Source organism: Coffea arabica, chromosome 7e (assembly GCF_036785885.1).
Source record: "Coffea arabica cultivar ET-39 chromosome 7e, Coffea Arabica ET-39 HiFi, whole genome shotgun sequence".
Classification (NCBI taxonomy): domain Eukaryota; kingdom Viridiplantae; phylum Streptophyta; class Magnoliopsida; order Gentianales; family Rubiaceae; genus Coffea; species Coffea arabica.
The window spans coordinates 25,494,064-25,509,635 of NC_092323.1; the positions used below are offsets into that span (position 1 = coordinate 25,494,064).

Below are 15,572 nucleotides of genomic sequence, written 5' to 3' on the forward strand. Positions count from 1 at the left end.
TAATGCAGCCTTCATCTTACATATTAATCTTCTTTCACAATCATTATAAAGTTGGTGTTTTTACGCTAGCTAATTTGGATGCTTGACGTGAAAGTTCGATTTAAGTTTTCAATTATCTTTGTTTACATGGCTTGCAATTCTAGTTTGGATGTGTTAAAAAAATCTTGGATTAAATTCATATACCTGGCCTGAGGTTGGAGGTATATTTTAAGAAATAAATATTACAAACTTCTCCACATATTTTTGCCAATACCACTTAGTACCCTTGAACTTCTTAAATCTGACCTATTTCACCTAATTCAACGTTTTTTTTTTTTTTTTTTATCATATTCAGCTCATAAGACAACATATTTCCATTCTAAAGTTGCTCTTTATGTTCTTTTACTTGCTAATTCAGGCCTGCAAAGCAAAGATACACCTGCAAATGTCCCACCACATTCTTGATTCCTAGAAGTACACATCAACGCAAGAGAAGAAATTCCCTTAAATGCTTTGGCTTACAGATTTCCCTTTCTTAAGACTTGGCATTGTGCATCAAGTCTCGTATAGAAAATTTCGGGTTATGGGCTTGCTCTGGTAAGCCATCAATGGAAGACCACTAGAGTAGAAAAAAAAGAAGTTAAAAGAGTATTTACAGAGGTTACAACCAAGGAAACAGCTCAGTTCTCACGCATTGCAAACAAGGGGAGAGCTCACTGTTTTAAGGTAAACAAGAAAATTCGGTGATCTTAATATGCAATTATGGACAAAGATCAAATTCCTTGTCGCCAGAGCAATTTTTTTTTACTAAATATCAAAATTACCCTGCTCAAGTCAAATTGGTACCATTTGCAATTGTAAAATGACTTGACCAGGGTAATATATTTATTTTAGGCAATAAAAGCTCTGGCATTAGAAGTAGAATTCTGGCAATATCATTTGTCATTCAGCAAGGCTACGTGTGCTGAAGCCCTCTGCAAAACTGCGAAGAATGTGAAATAATTAGACAGTGCCTTTTTTTAACTGAGTTTCTATCGTTGGCTCTGAAAAATTTGAGTCCAACTTGCACTATCACGGTTAAAGATTCCAAACAATATCAGACATTTCACACTGTCATTGCTAGGGTAAAGAACCAAACCATGAGAGATCTCCACAAAGGAAGGCCTCACAAGAGTCTGCCTCGTTGTACTGCCTCAAATAGATTACAGAGTGAATAGGAACTGAAAGAAAAACAGATCTGATGATTTCATCCATCCCAAAACTCAAACTTTGCACAAAACTCATCTATGAAAGTGTTACTGCTGGTGAGTCCTCATAACCAGTGATGCCCATTATCCTTATCCGTGTAATTGGCTGTACACATTAGAACATTGCATTGTCAATAGAGATTTTTCAAGACGAGTTTTAACCTTATAAAAACCTAATTGACCATTCCAATTTTTACTTATGCATTAGCCACGCTCCCCACAACCCTTTTCAAAATAAAAAGAAACTTGTACCAAATTTATAAGCTCCCATATATTTTTGTTAGGAGAATATAAGTATTCTTGTAGATAATAAATTAGTAAGGGTATTCTTGTAAATAGTTTGTTAGGTTTGTATTCCTATAAATACTAGTTAGTCACTCATAATAAGGTGACAAGATGTTTTCCTCCCAAATACCTATTCTCAATTTTAAACACTTGAAAGCATTTGTCCTAGATAATGAATTGCATTTCTTGCAATCAACATCTTATCATATTCACCGTCATAAAAATCATCATACCTGTCGGTGACCAATATTCCTGCGGTAATTCTTCTTCCTCTTGTACTTGAAGACAATGACCTTCTTATCCAGTAGCTGCATGGAACAGAAAATTAATTAGCTGAAAACTGCAGCAAAGTAAAGCTATGATAGACAAGTGGACAAAATGCGGTACCTGCTCTTCCACAACAGCATGAACTGCTGCATTAGGCACCACTGGTTTTCCTATGTAAGTGCTTGTTTTAGTTCCAACCAGCAAAACTTTATTTAGAATTATCTGCAAAAAAAAAAAAAAAAAAAAAAAATCAGGATAAAATTAGTTAGTTCAACCAAAGAACAATTAGATATTAGAACAAAAATCGGAAAAATCTAGGACATCTGAATTAAGCTACTCTGAAAATATACTAACATAAAAAGAAGAAAAAGCAAAACTTAAAAAAAAAAAAAATAAATTACTGGAATAAATAAATAGAAGAAATTACAGATAGAAAATGAAAAAGGAAGCCTAATGACAGGCCAAAATGTCTTGATTGTGGAAAAAGGAAGCTTAATGCGAGACCAAAATGTCTTGATCATATGCACAGTGTGCAATCCCCATGTTTTCTCAGTACCAGATTAGTACAACCTGGACCATTTAATGCTTAAGTGATAAAGCTGTATCCATGTAGCTTAGTCAACATGAAGTTCAGTATAATGTGTAACACATGGATGACCAACAGAAAAATAATGGTGACAGAAAGTAGTTATTAAGGAGAGACTTTGAGATTAGTGAATGCAAGCCTAAAACAACAGGAAGAAAAAGGAAAACAATGTTGATCTGCAAAAGTTGAAAGGAAAATAGTTACTTGGAAGCCAACTGCACATGAAACTCAAAAAGGAAAACAATATGTACTAATCAAGCCTAAACCAAGTTTTGATTATTGAGAGACATTCACAGTTCCTTGCTTAAGTTGATCTCAGTTTTGATGAAGGCACTATGCGAAAATACATAATCCGAACTAAAATAGCAAATTGTGGCAGTGAAGCTTAACATGGCAGCACTCAAAAATATTTATGCAATTCACAACCACAATAGCTTATGGATTTAAATTTTCTTCACAAATATGTGCAGGTACTATCACTTGGGCAAATAATACTTCCGAATCAGAGAAAACATGACCACAGTCTGAATTGTGAATTCCATTTACAACCTGTACGTATTCATTCAAATCAGTCTGGAATATTAAAACAAAAATCAATTGCAAATCACCATGTCTCAATTTCAGAATCTGAGTCTTAAATGCTTGATTTAGAAATGGTTCTAAAGACTGAAATGGCTTGTGACTCCCTTCTCAACCTGATGAGTCAAATTACTGGATAGATTCTCATCTGCAACACATAATTGGAAAAATTTAGGACTTCTTAGGTAAGGGTCTTAGCATGCTCAATTTGTTTCCCAATATTAAGCACATTTCTGAAGTTCCAAAATACAAAAAACATTGCAACCTTACAGTTTAAAAGTTGCTGGTAATGAAGTCCTAGGCTAGCCTCATATTAAATAAAATTTAGTTTCATTAATTCATCCACAGTATTAACAATACATCTGCTTTTGCAACCAGCAAAAGTAAGGTGAGGTGATCATAAAGGTTTCCACTTATTATTGTTAAAAATATATAACTGTAAGGTGGTGTCACATTAAAGTTGCAAAAGGTAAAGCACATCAAACCATTGTTACCAAATTTTGACAGAGAACAGTGTATTGCAGGAGGACTCCATCACCAAAGATCTTGGCATAGATAAATGTGCTAGGCTAGGTGTTAGTGCACAAGGAAAATGCAGATAATTTGGTGCAAAAGTCTTCTCATGTCAATAACAAGGAAAAGAAACTTTGGTTTGAGCAAGGGATAGCAGAATGTCAGTTACATGCCTAAAACTCTCTGAACTCTATTTTCTATTAACAAATACAGTAGAACTTTATATATAACACAGTAAAGGTGACCCATGGCCCCATAGATTTGATTGCATCTACACTTTTCTAAACTAATTTCTAAAAAATCAGGATCCCACACGACTCCAATTAGGAGAAGGAAATAAGTAAAGAGATATATGTTACAAGAGGGCATCTAGTTTGTAAAAGTCCATGGAGAAAGTAGGACAAGATTTTCTTTGATTTGCACTTTAACAAAGGGAAAAAAAAATCCATAATCATTTGCCAGATCTGTTTTGACTTTGAGTCACGTTTCTTAATAATGCATTTAAATTGACTATTTAGAGCAATTTGAAGTCAAATAAAAGAAAATGCTTCCCAATTAGAGCTATGCACATTTCCTATTGAGGTAGCAATGAACCAAGTATACACAATACGGATTGGAAAATCACTGTGGACTGAGTCTGCTTAAAATGTGTGCATGTCTCTCTTGCATTATTATTGAAATAATTCATAATCCAGTTTTGAATTCTAGGAAAATCTCCTTGTAATCTCAGATAATGTATAAGCCTTAAAGGACTCCTCAAATTTGGCAACAACAAATGCAGATGATTTACAATTGAAAGAAAAATCACTAAAATATCAAAAATGCACTTGCACATACCCAAGTTAAAATTATAGGTGGTGCATCTATTTATCTTTGAGTTTAGAACATAGAAGCATACACTGAATTTGACAATTATAATTGCAAACAGAGTATAAAATAGTGAAAACAGAATAAAAAGAAACATAAGCATTATACCTAGAGCTCGTTAGGAATCATTGAGTAAAATAACAAATCAGTCTGTTTATTCTGTACATTATGGTTTTTGACCTTATTGAAAAAAGTTCTTGGGCTTTAGAGTTAAAAAACTTTGGTCCAGTGGACTTATTTCCGTATGCGGATTGATAAACAAAACTCGTCTTTTGATCTCCTGTACTAGATATGCTTTCTGGAAATTCAAGTTGCACAAAATTAAAGCAGAAATACAAGAAACAGATAAGTAATCAAGCCACAATGATATTGGCCAGATGTAAAACCACATTATACAAGAACTTTAAGTTTCAACATGAATGTTAGGATGGCCAAAAGCTCAAAACTTACATGCCACAACAAAAACTATGATAGAGAATTCTGATCATCCAAGTATATCTTACTGAATGTAAACCAGATTAATTGTTACAAAATCTTGTGTAACAAAAACTATAAGCAACTAGCCTCAAAATTTTAAATTTGTTAAGTCTAGGGATCATTTATCCCATAAGCAGCTCTTAAATTCTTCCCCATGTCCCCTCTGTTAAGTGTTGCCTGAATCTCTGCATCTTTGGGGTAGCAAAGGGACTGATGGAACAAGAAAGTAGTGAACAAATTTCTTAATCACCACAAAATGATATTACCAAGCATGTAGATACTAGTAATACAATTTACTTCAACAAAACAAAGACATAGACAACAAACCAAATACATAGACACTCTACAATAACGGGGTCAAGAACAAGTTATCCAACTGCAAAAAACAAAAAAATAAAATAAAGTAAAAAATGACAAGCCAAATCCTTACTTTGTCATTCTCTTTTGCACCTTTAAGCCTTTGAGTATAGATATATCGGCCAGGGATAACAATGTATTGCCGTGATCCAATCTAAACAAGGACAAAGTAAAAAATCAACATCACGAAGAGAAGAGTGAGAGTGTAAACCAGGATGGCCACAAATAGCAATATTTAGAGTTCAAATAATCATTTGTGCACTACAGCCAATCCATCAAGCTAGACCATATGAGTTTGTGAATTTGTACTGAGAATGTGAAAATAATTTTTTGGGATCTGATATTCATTGAAATCTGTATAACCATGTGAAACTGGACAATGCCATATGTATCGCAGTGTGAGCCTCAGGAGCAATTATAAACAACGCAAATGCCAAAGTCTACCAGCTTACACAAACAAGCCAAGAATACAACAGCAAACAAGAAAATGGGAAAAAAAAGCATTCAATTTTAGCAATTCTAGCAATCTCTATCCTCAAATGAAGAATTTAACAGATACCATCGCACCAAAAACTTTAAATAAAAAAGGCGGATAAGTCACATTATTATTCACTGACATTGTACATTTTGCTCAATATCTAGTACCCTGTTCTGCTTTTACAATTTCCGCCCCACCCCATCAGTCAAAACAACCAAAGAAACCCAATGCATCATAAAATTGAAGTAAAATTTCATCTGGGATCATCATAAAATCTCTCCAGAAAAGACAACAAAAAAAAGAATTCTGATCAAGCATGATGAAAAGAATATAATGGATATCAGTGGGACCTCACCATAACAACGGCAAACACTTCTTCCTTTTTGGGTTGTTGCTGAACTGGGCTTTCAACAATTTCAGTTTCAGGTGGTTCAGTTAAGGAAGGTGCTGCTGCCTCAGTCTCGGAGTATTTGGGAACAAAGGAAGAGGATTGGGTGCCCCTTTTAGAACAAGGTGTGGTGAGTCTGAGGGAAGATAGAGGGTGACAGAGGAAAGCAACAGTTTTGGACTGAGAAATGGGCATTGACGGGGTTGTTGAGGATAGTGGCTGAGCTGCTGCTGCTGCTGATTTTGCTGCAAGAGACGAAGCACAAAGGGAAAGAGTCGCCATTCTGAGTTGGGAGAGAGTTTTGGGCAGCTTTCTTTCTCCCTCTCTTGGTTTTGTTCCGAGTGTTTTCTTATCCTATCCGTTATTCGTCAATGTTGAATTCCATTTTTGTCCTTGCTGACAGGGGCGTGCATCTTGACTGGCGACTGAAAAATTGGGTGATCCAAAATTCTGGTGATCCGATTCGAATCATGTCCAAATTAGCAGATATCCGATTCGAATCCTATGTAAATTAGCGGATCCGGATATCCAATTCGTCAGGTTACATGCGCATTGGATCGCATCCGAATCAAAAAGAAAGTTATGCAGATCGAATTTGGATATCATTTTTTGTGATCCGTGGATATCTTATCCAATCTGCATTGTATTTTTTAAAATTTTCTTATACATTAATCCACTAATTTATCATAGTTTTATTTCTTATTTCTTATCTTAATATCTATATCCTCTTTCAAAATAGGCTTTCTTTGCATATGGTGTTAAGTGTTTAAGCATATTGTTCTATAATCTGTGGATAAAAAATTGTAGGTGAAATATTAAATCTTATTTGCTTGAATCAAAATAAGAAAAAAAGCAAGCTAGTTTACATTGCCAAAAAAAAAAAGATTAATTTTGATTAAACCTCTTTTTTGTATGACTAAAAACTAAAATGTAAGTACAAGAAGTCACTTACATGATATTTTTTAAACTTTAATACATTTAAATTTCATATTATAATTTCACATTACATTTAAATCGAATACGGATTGCATGTCCAATTGATTGAATTCGCATAATGCGGATATCCAAATATGAACCCAAAAATGGCTAGTCAGATTTTTATGACTCGGGTCAATATTTTGATTTCTTGGTCGAATGTTCAACTTGTGAACACTCCAACTTGTTGAAACACGGAGATGTGACTTCTTAACTTCCAATTCTCTCTAATTGTGTTAAATAATAGAATTTTGGTTTAAATATGCATTTTTTGGTGTGAACGTGAATTATAATTGAGTTGGTGTAAAACTTATGATTACATCAAAAATATATTAGTTTATTGAGACTGTACCAATTTACACAACTAAACAAAACCTCAACTGCAAAAGCCTCGAATACGCTGAAACACAATAGAAAGCCAGAAACATGATCAAATCAAACGTGTGAGGAAAAGGAATAAAGGATTTCTTTAACTAAAACTTTGTAACAGTAGAAAACAATGAGGAAAGAAAGCAAGGGAAACTGTGAGGACTCGCAAAAACTATTATTTTATGCCTAATTTATGGCTTAATAAATTATTTAATTGGATTTTATTTCCAAGGAATATTTTCTAGTCTTATGAGACCTAAACGCATGATAATATAACCTCGTTATATTTTTAAAATGATTCGTTTCGAAAATTAATTTCCTAGAGCGCGTTTAGTAAAAATAGTGAATAGTACTTGGAGATTTTATCCGCGTAGTAGCCCAATAAACTTGGAATATTGGAGACTTGTACTAGGGTCCTAAAATAGGTAATCTTAAGTATAAATATTCAAGTGATAGTTAGTGGTGCAATCGTTATAAGAATTTTTCGAAAGTTTCGCGTTATAGCGGTAAAATTGACGGTACGCGTTTTCACACGCGCGACTTCATTTGAGGGACTGTAGACCCTTATTCCGGGACAATTAAGAGTGAATAATATTTACAAGAATATATATGCCTTGGAGGTTTAGTGCACTAGTGAACCAAACGCGCGAGAAAAATCGAGTCCAAACGCACCCTAAATTGCACTATTTCCAGTTGACTTTGAGGTGCATTTTGCACCACACAAAGAATCTTCCTTTGGAAGCCAATTGCATCAGCACTCTCTCTCTCTTCACCTCACTTGGCCGAACAACAAGAAGGAGAAGAGCTCTCCATTGTCTTCATTTTTCATCTTCAATCCATGCACTAAAATCCACCCAAATCACACCAAACTTGGAGATCTCTTAGCAAACCACTTGGAGACTACATCTAACTAAGGAGGAAGGGAACTCTCACGGTTTCTTGGAGCTTCAAGAGGGCCGAAAATTCTGACCTTGCAAACCAAAGGAGTAGGTAATGATCAACTCTTGGATTCTTATCTTTTGGAGATTATATGACAAGATTAAGCTCATACATGCACTTAGTTACTTGTTTATGGTGTAAAAATGTGATTGTGGGCTCTTGGAATTCCCACACTTGGGTTGTTGTTGCTGATGTGATGATTAATGGTGATTATATTGTTGGTTTAGTGATTTTAATGATGCATTAGTGATGGGTAATTAGTGGAAACTTCATTGGGTGTAAGAAGCTAAACTTTCCGATTTTGCCCCTGCCATGTTCGGCCATTTCCAGGCCAATTTTTAATGGTTTAATTGCTTGAATTGGATGTTTGTAGGATGTATTAGATGTGTGAAAAATTTCATTGAAAAATAATGAGGTTTGAATGGGCAAATGAATTTTTTTTAGAAACCAGCAAATCTGGAAAACTGATTCGCGTATGCTCTGACCAGCAGTAGTATTTTGGCTATAACTCTGTCCTCGGATGTCGAAATCATGTGCCGTTGGTGGCGTTTGAAACTAGACATCCCTAGCTTTAATTTGGTATATAATGCACGTTCTGAGTCTTTGTGAGCAAGCCGAACCAAATGTTTTAAGTTCGCTGTCCTGTTGCTCTGTTCATCTGGAATGAAGTGTTCAGGCAGCAACTTGATGCCCGAATTTGAACCAGATGGGTGCCGAATTTGGAAATGATTTCTTCTGTGATATTTTAGTCCTATGAATGTATTTTCCAACGGCGTAAGCCATGCTCGATTTCGAGCTATATTGACTGATTTGTGACTGAAGCAAGTGGACTGCTGTGTTTTGGAAAACCCTAATGTTTGGACTGGTTTGGAACCAAATCTTGTAGTGAACTTGTTAGTTGATGTTTTTGATATTAAACACTACCAAAGATATTATGGGTGTATCTTAGACCCTTATTTTTACAAATGAACCATGGTTGGATAACCTTCTTGGTTGAACGATTGGAAATTTGGGAAATGAAAGTCCAAGGCAGATTGCCTTAGGATTTTTCTTGAACTTCGGTTGGCTCATTAACTACCTTGCCGAAGGTATTTTTCCCCGAAAATCGATAGAGAGATACTTTCCATATAGTATTGAAATACTGCCAATTTTGGTGCCGATTCAAGTTCGTTTCGATACCAATTGAATTACTAAAGTTAGAGGTTCAAATCTGGAAAATTCTCATCCAGTCTTGAATTTGCTCAACTTCGGGCTACCGTATCTCGGTACTCGAAACTCCGATTCTTGATCCGCTTGTTTTGTCATACACTTCACTTGCAACACTAATTGAGCTGAAAATTTCAGAGGCCGGTTTGCAACGTGCGAATCGTGCCGAATTTTCAAAGTTGGCCAAAAACCAACTTCATTCTGCCTTGTAAACTGAAGCTGCGTCTTCAAGCCCATTTTTGACCACTTTCCACTTCGATTCATGGAAAAGTGTCTTCTAGGAACTTATAGTACTCTCTAAGAGGTTTCCAACGGTATAAAGTTTTCCAATTCTCGACTTATACCGAGCGAGTTATGATTTTTCAAAGATTATCGTAAAAGTGGAAAATTTTCCAATTTCAAAGAAATAGAGTTTTTCAAAAAACTCTTTATTCTTTTGATGTTCTTAAACGTTTTGTTTACGATTTTCATGATAAAAACTCAAATAATATTGTACATGATAAAAGGCAAGTTGAACCTCGATTTACGTGTAATTGAGGTTCCCTTTTTCGAAATAATTCTTAGATTGTACTAGTGTACAATCTTTCTTGATAAGTGGGTTAATTGTGTGATTATCCACTATTAAATTGCCAGGCGCGCAAGGAGACCTTCAAGAGGATCTCACCGCGGACACTTGAACTCCCAGAAAATAATTCTTATTGAATTGCTCGGTGAGTGTCAAGTGTATGAATTTGATACTTGCTTATTGTGATACTTGTTGGGAGTTTTAAAAATAAGGGCGGGTGCGTACTTTATCGCACTCGTTCTAATTTCAAATGAATGAATGAATGAATGAATGAAATGTATTGAATGAATGAATGAAATGCAATGTCATGTCATGAATGCTTGTGTCGTTGGAGTGAATCTCCTCGACTACCAAATGAATGGGGGACGCCCAAACTCATAGGCCGTCCTTAGTCTCGAGCCAGCAATGGGCTTGGTCGGGGATTTGGACGAGCCATGAGATACACATAAGCTCGACCTAATAAGAGGTCTTGCTTGGCATACTCGTTGAGTATCGCCCAATTATGGTCATTGTGGGCCCTTGGGGTGTACGGTGGACGGAGGGAAGAAAGTGGTGATCTACGGAAATGGAAATACCGACCCGGTTGACAGGAGGGTCAATGCGGGAAAGTATACGAATGACATCGACAGATCGAGTGGAATTTAGCTCCTGAGAGCTACTATATCCTTGAATTGTTTCTGATTACTTTTCCTGTTTGAATAATTGATTATTGAAAAGACATGGTTTTATTTATTAAATTGGGATTGTTATTTGACTAAGTGATTGCATGTGTGTTCTTGGCCTCACGAGCGTTAGCTCACCCTATAGTTTTGTTTTCCTTAACAGGACCGACTCTTGGAGAAATATGGAGAAACCATCCGTTGTAATTTTGTTAAGACTCCTGTTATATATTTTGACTAGGCCCTGGTTTGGGTTGTGCTTTTGGAAATTGAAAACTTGAAAGGTTTGGGCCCTGATGTGTACTTTGAATTTAAGTCGTTTTATGATTACCGATGTACTGGTTATACATTAAGTGACTTATTAAGCTTGAACGCTTCCGCATTATTGTATTCATGTTGCTCTCATCGAAGTGCTTAATTCGGTTTTAAATTGAATGGAATTGCTTGAGTCCTGGCGAGAGCTGGGCAGGCGTCCGCGGATACCCTTTGGTCCGCCTTAGGGAGATGTGGGGCGTCACAGTTGGTATCAGAGCACTAGGTTAGAGGTCTATATGGGAGACATATTAGATACTCTACCTTTAAGACTCGATATGGGATAACTTAATCCTACCCTAAGTGATGCTTGAGGCGAGCTAGCAACTAAGTTAGTCCTACCTCAAGTGACGAATGGGATGAACCAGCTATTAAGATAGACATGCATTGCAGGATATTGGAACTGAGTAGTGATTTAAGTTTCTAACCTGAAAAATATTATTATTGTTATTATTTTGCAGGGATGGCTGACGGAAACGGAGCCCCCTGCAGCTAACGGGAATGGCCATGCGAATGGTCATTATGAGCCTCTTAGGACTATCTTCTACCGAGCTCGAGTAGGAGGAGCTCGAGTACGCTACTCACCGTATGATAGATACCCTCGATGTCCGTGTAGGTTGACTTACGCCTACCCGAGTCATGTAGTGCATGCTATGGACGACGAGCGTCGTCAGTTGGTGGATACCAACCGCGCTTTACAGGCTGAGGTAGACGAGCTTAGGCAGATGGTCGGCGCTCAGGGTGAGCGGATTGCCGAGCTCGAGGAGGTGCTAGAGGGTGAGGTAGCCACATCTGCAGTGGTTAACCAGGAGCTTCAGGATACTAGGGCTCGACTTACTAGGTTAGGACGGGATGTCCGTACTCGGGCTTTCGAGATTCTGGCTGATGCGACTAGTTTGGTTGAGGACGCTGCTGAGGTGATTCCTGATGAGGAGGAGGAGGATCCGGAGGAGGATCCCGAGGAGGAGGTTCCTCCTGATAGCCCTGCTATGGACTAGGATCTTGGTCGTTGACCTCTTTTGACTTTTGACTGGTACAGTTAGGACTAGTTAGGGTGACGCGAGTGCTGAGGCCATTGTATTTTGCATGCTTGTGTGGCCTACTTTTGGGCACTTGTTCTTACTTTAGTCTTCTGTGACTAGAAGTATACTTCTGAGCACCTGTGTGCTATATTTTGTGAATTGTCCCTAACTTGCTAATTGTACGAACTTGACATGCTTATGAATGTAAATTATTGTTAATTTCAATGCTTTCTTGGTTAGTTCTAAATTCGATATAATTCTTGTTTTCTGCTTAAATTAATTTATTTCTTGCACTAGGCACGCTTAGACTAATGGAAGGATTAAGGAGTGGTCGAGGCCGTGGGCGAGCGTCTAGACAGGCCCAACCTCAGGGGGATGACCAGGGTTCGGCAACTGGACCGACCCAGGGACAGGAAAACGTTGAGGGTAACCAAGTGGCTACTGCCATCAATAGGATGACTGATATCCTAGAACGTCTAGCGGAGAGACAGGGTCCTGGACCATTTAACCAACCTGGGGGCCAGGATAGGGGAGAGGATAGAGCCCTGGAAAGATTCCTAAAGTTTAACCCGCCTAAGTTTATGGGTGAACCTGACCCCGAAGTAGCGGAGAATTGGTTAGAAAGGATGACCAACATATTCGCCGCTCTAGACTATACTGAGGATAGGCGAATGAACTTTGCTGCTTTTCAATTTGAGGGAGTAGCCCGTGCTTGGTGGGATTTGATAAAAGGAAAATGGGAAAGAGCTCGAACCCCTTGGACTTGGGAGAATTTCACAAGGGAGTTTAATGAAAAGTTTCTTCCGCCCTTGATCCAAGAGAAAAGGGAGGACGAATTTATTAAGTTGAAACAAGGAACCCTTACGGTAGCAGAGTATGAAGGGAAGTTCACCAAACTTTCCAAATACGCTCCTGAGTTAGTAGCCGATGAACGGAGAAGGATTAGAAGGTTCATACAGGGACTTAATGTAGAACTTCAGGAGGGCCTGGCTGCAGCCCAAATCTCTACGTTTACTGAGGCTTTAGAGAAAGCGCAAAGGGTTGAGAATGCAAGATCTCAAGTGAGGGATTTCCACAATAGGAAAAGGAATTTCCCTAGTCGCACTACTGGGCAGACCAGTAAGTTTGTACACCCTTCTAAAAAGGGAAGAGGGGAAGGGGGAACGAGAACTGCTGGAGCTTCTAGGGGAGCTCTATCTAGGGGAGGTCGTAGCGGGACGGCTCAAGCTAGGGGGGCACCATCTGTTGGATCGACTGTGACCCCTCAAGTTACTTGTGGGTATTGTGGTAAATCCAACCACTCTGAGAATGACTGCTGGAGAAAGCTGGGAAAATGCTTGCTGTGTGGGAGCACTGAGCATCAAATCGCGAATTGTCCGAAATCGTTGAAGACAGGGGGAAGCCTGCAGAGGCCTGAAAAATCAACCTCTAAGCAGACCAGTGCCGGAGGGAGTCGACCGAAAGTACCGGCTAGGGTCTACGCATTGGACTATCCACAAGCTCCAGATGCGACCGAAGTGGTCGAAGGTACAATTCCAATCTTTCACCGTCTTGCTAGGGTTTTAATTGATCCGGGTGCAACGCACTCTTTTGTAAACCCTGATTTCATGAGTGGAATGGACTTGAAGCCAATTAAGTTACCATATGACTTGGAGGTTAAAACACCCACTGGGGACAAAAGTCTAATTGCTAATATGGTGTATAAGAATAGTGAAATTTGCGTGAGGGAAAGAAAATTGCTGGCCGATTTGATAGGCTTAGCGATTAAAGGATATGATGTGATCCTAGGGATGGATTGGTTAGCCCGTTATAATGCCCAACTAAATTGTAGGACGAAAATTGTAGAATTGTGTATTCCAGGTGAGGCAACCCTGAAATTGGATGTGAGGGGTAAGTTAGCCTCATCTGCACTTATTTCGGGAATTCGGGCTAGAAAATTGTTAAGTAAAGGAGCTCAAGGGTATTTGGCTTTTCTTATTAATACCCCTAACGATAAGGTGAATCTGGAGGACACACCGGTAGTAAAAGAATTTTCTGATGTTTTTCCTGAGGAATTGGAGTCTCTACCCCCGGAACGGGAAATAGCTTTTAAAATTGATTTAGCTCCGGGAACAGCACCTATATCAAGGACACCATACCGGATGGCTCCAGCTGAGTTGAAGGAGTTGAAGTTACAATTACAGGATTTGTTGGAACGGGGTTTTATACGAGAGAGTGATTCTCCGTGGGGAGCCCCAGTTTTGTTTGTAAAGAAGAAGGATGGGAGTTTGAGGTTATGTATAGATTATCGAGGCTTAAATGATGTTACGATTAAGAATAAATACCCACTGCCCCACATTGATGAACTGTTTGACCAACTGCAAGGGGCGGTAGTGTTTTCAAAGTTGGATCTAAGGCAAGGTTACTATCAATTGAGGATTTTGGAGAAGGATATACCTAAGACTGCTTTTAACTCAAGGTATGGGCACTTCGAGTTTGCAGTAATGCCTTTTGGGTTAACCAATGCACCTGCCGCTTTCATGGATTTAATGCATAGGGTTTTTAAGCCTTACTTGGATCAATTTGTGGTGATTTTCATTGATGACATTTTGGTGTATTCTAAGAATGTGAAAGATCATGAGAAACATTTGAGAATTGTTTTACAAATCTTGAGGGAACATCAGTTATATGCTAAGTTTAGCAAGTGTGAATTCTGGCTAAAGGAAGTGACTTTCCTAGGACATATAATTTCTAAGGATGGGATTAAAGTGGATCCAGCTAAAGTGGAAGCTGTTTCGAAATGGAAACGACCGGAAAACCCAACGGAAGTTCGGAGTTTTATAGGATTGGCAGGGTATTACCGGAGATTCATCCAGGATTTTTCGAAAATCGCTGGACCTATGACTGAGTTGACCAAGAAAAATGGAAAGTTTATTTGGAATTCTAAGTGTGAAGGAAGTTTTCAGGAGTTGAAAAGACGGTTGACTAGAGCGCCTGTTCTAGCTCTACCAAATGGACATGATAGTTTTGTGGTTTACACCGATGCATCTAAGGAAGGTTTGGGATGTGTTTTGATGCAAAATGATAAAGTGATAGCTTATGCCTCTAGAAAATTGAAACCGCATGAAGGAAATTATCCGACCCATGATTTGGAGTTAGCGGCTGTGGTCTTTGCTTTGAAGAAATGGAGACATTATTTGTACGGAGTAACATTTGAGGTTTTTACCGATCACAAAAGGCTTAAGTACTTATTTTCTCAGAAAGATCTGAATTTAAGGCAACGCAGATGGATGGAATTTCTGGAAGATTATGATTGTACGATTAAGTACCATCCTGGAAAGGCCAATGTAGTGGCCGATGCTTTGAGCCGTCAGGTACAAATGGCTGGATTGATGGTTAAGGAATTTCGATTGTTGGAGGAAGTTAGCTATTGGAATCCTCGATTAGAACCAAGTAAAGTGATTTTGGGGAATATTGTGATAACCTCCACTTTAATGGAACGCATTAAGGAATCTCAGGAAAA

The 15,572-nt window shown here is 38.1% G+C and overlaps 2 protein-coding genes across 3 annotated transcripts; one reads left to right on the forward strand and one right to left on the reverse strand.

Annotated features, from left to right (window-relative positions):
- Positions 1-973: 973 nt before the first annotated feature.
- On the reverse strand, positions 974-6,359 carry LOC140011451 (large ribosomal subunit protein bL21c-like). Its single transcript, XM_072060324.1, has 5 exons — positions 5,991-6,359; positions 5,231-5,311; positions 1,899-2,000; positions 1,745-1,819; positions 974-1,332 (listed from the first exon to the last, which is right to left on the reverse strand). The coding sequence occupies exons 1-5, from the start codon at positions 6,303-6,305 to the stop codon at positions 1,264-1,266; spliced, it is 642 nt and encodes a 213-aa protein (XP_071916425.1). The 5' UTR covers positions 6,306-6,359; the 3' UTR covers positions 974-1,263.
- Positions 6,360-8,160: 1,801 nt separating this feature from the next.
- Positions 8,161-12,124, forward strand: LOC140011452 (uncharacterized). 2 transcript variants are annotated; one of them, XR_011818641.1, is made up of 2 exons: positions 8,161-8,357; positions 10,903-11,130. XR_011818641.1 is itself a non-coding variant. In XM_072060325.1 (2 exons), the coding sequence occupies exon 2, from the start codon at positions 11,702-11,704 to the stop codon at positions 12,044-12,046; it is 345 nt and encodes a 114-aa protein (XP_071916426.1). In that variant the 5' UTR covers positions 8,161-8,357; positions 11,510-11,701; the 3' UTR covers positions 12,047-12,124. The 2 variants fall into 2 exon arrangements, 1 of the variants encoding a protein (XP_071916426.1); XM_072060325.1 differs by lacking the exon at positions 10,903-11,130 and adding an exon at positions 11,510-12,124.
- The last annotated feature ends 3,448 nt before the right edge of the window (positions 12,125-15,572 follow it).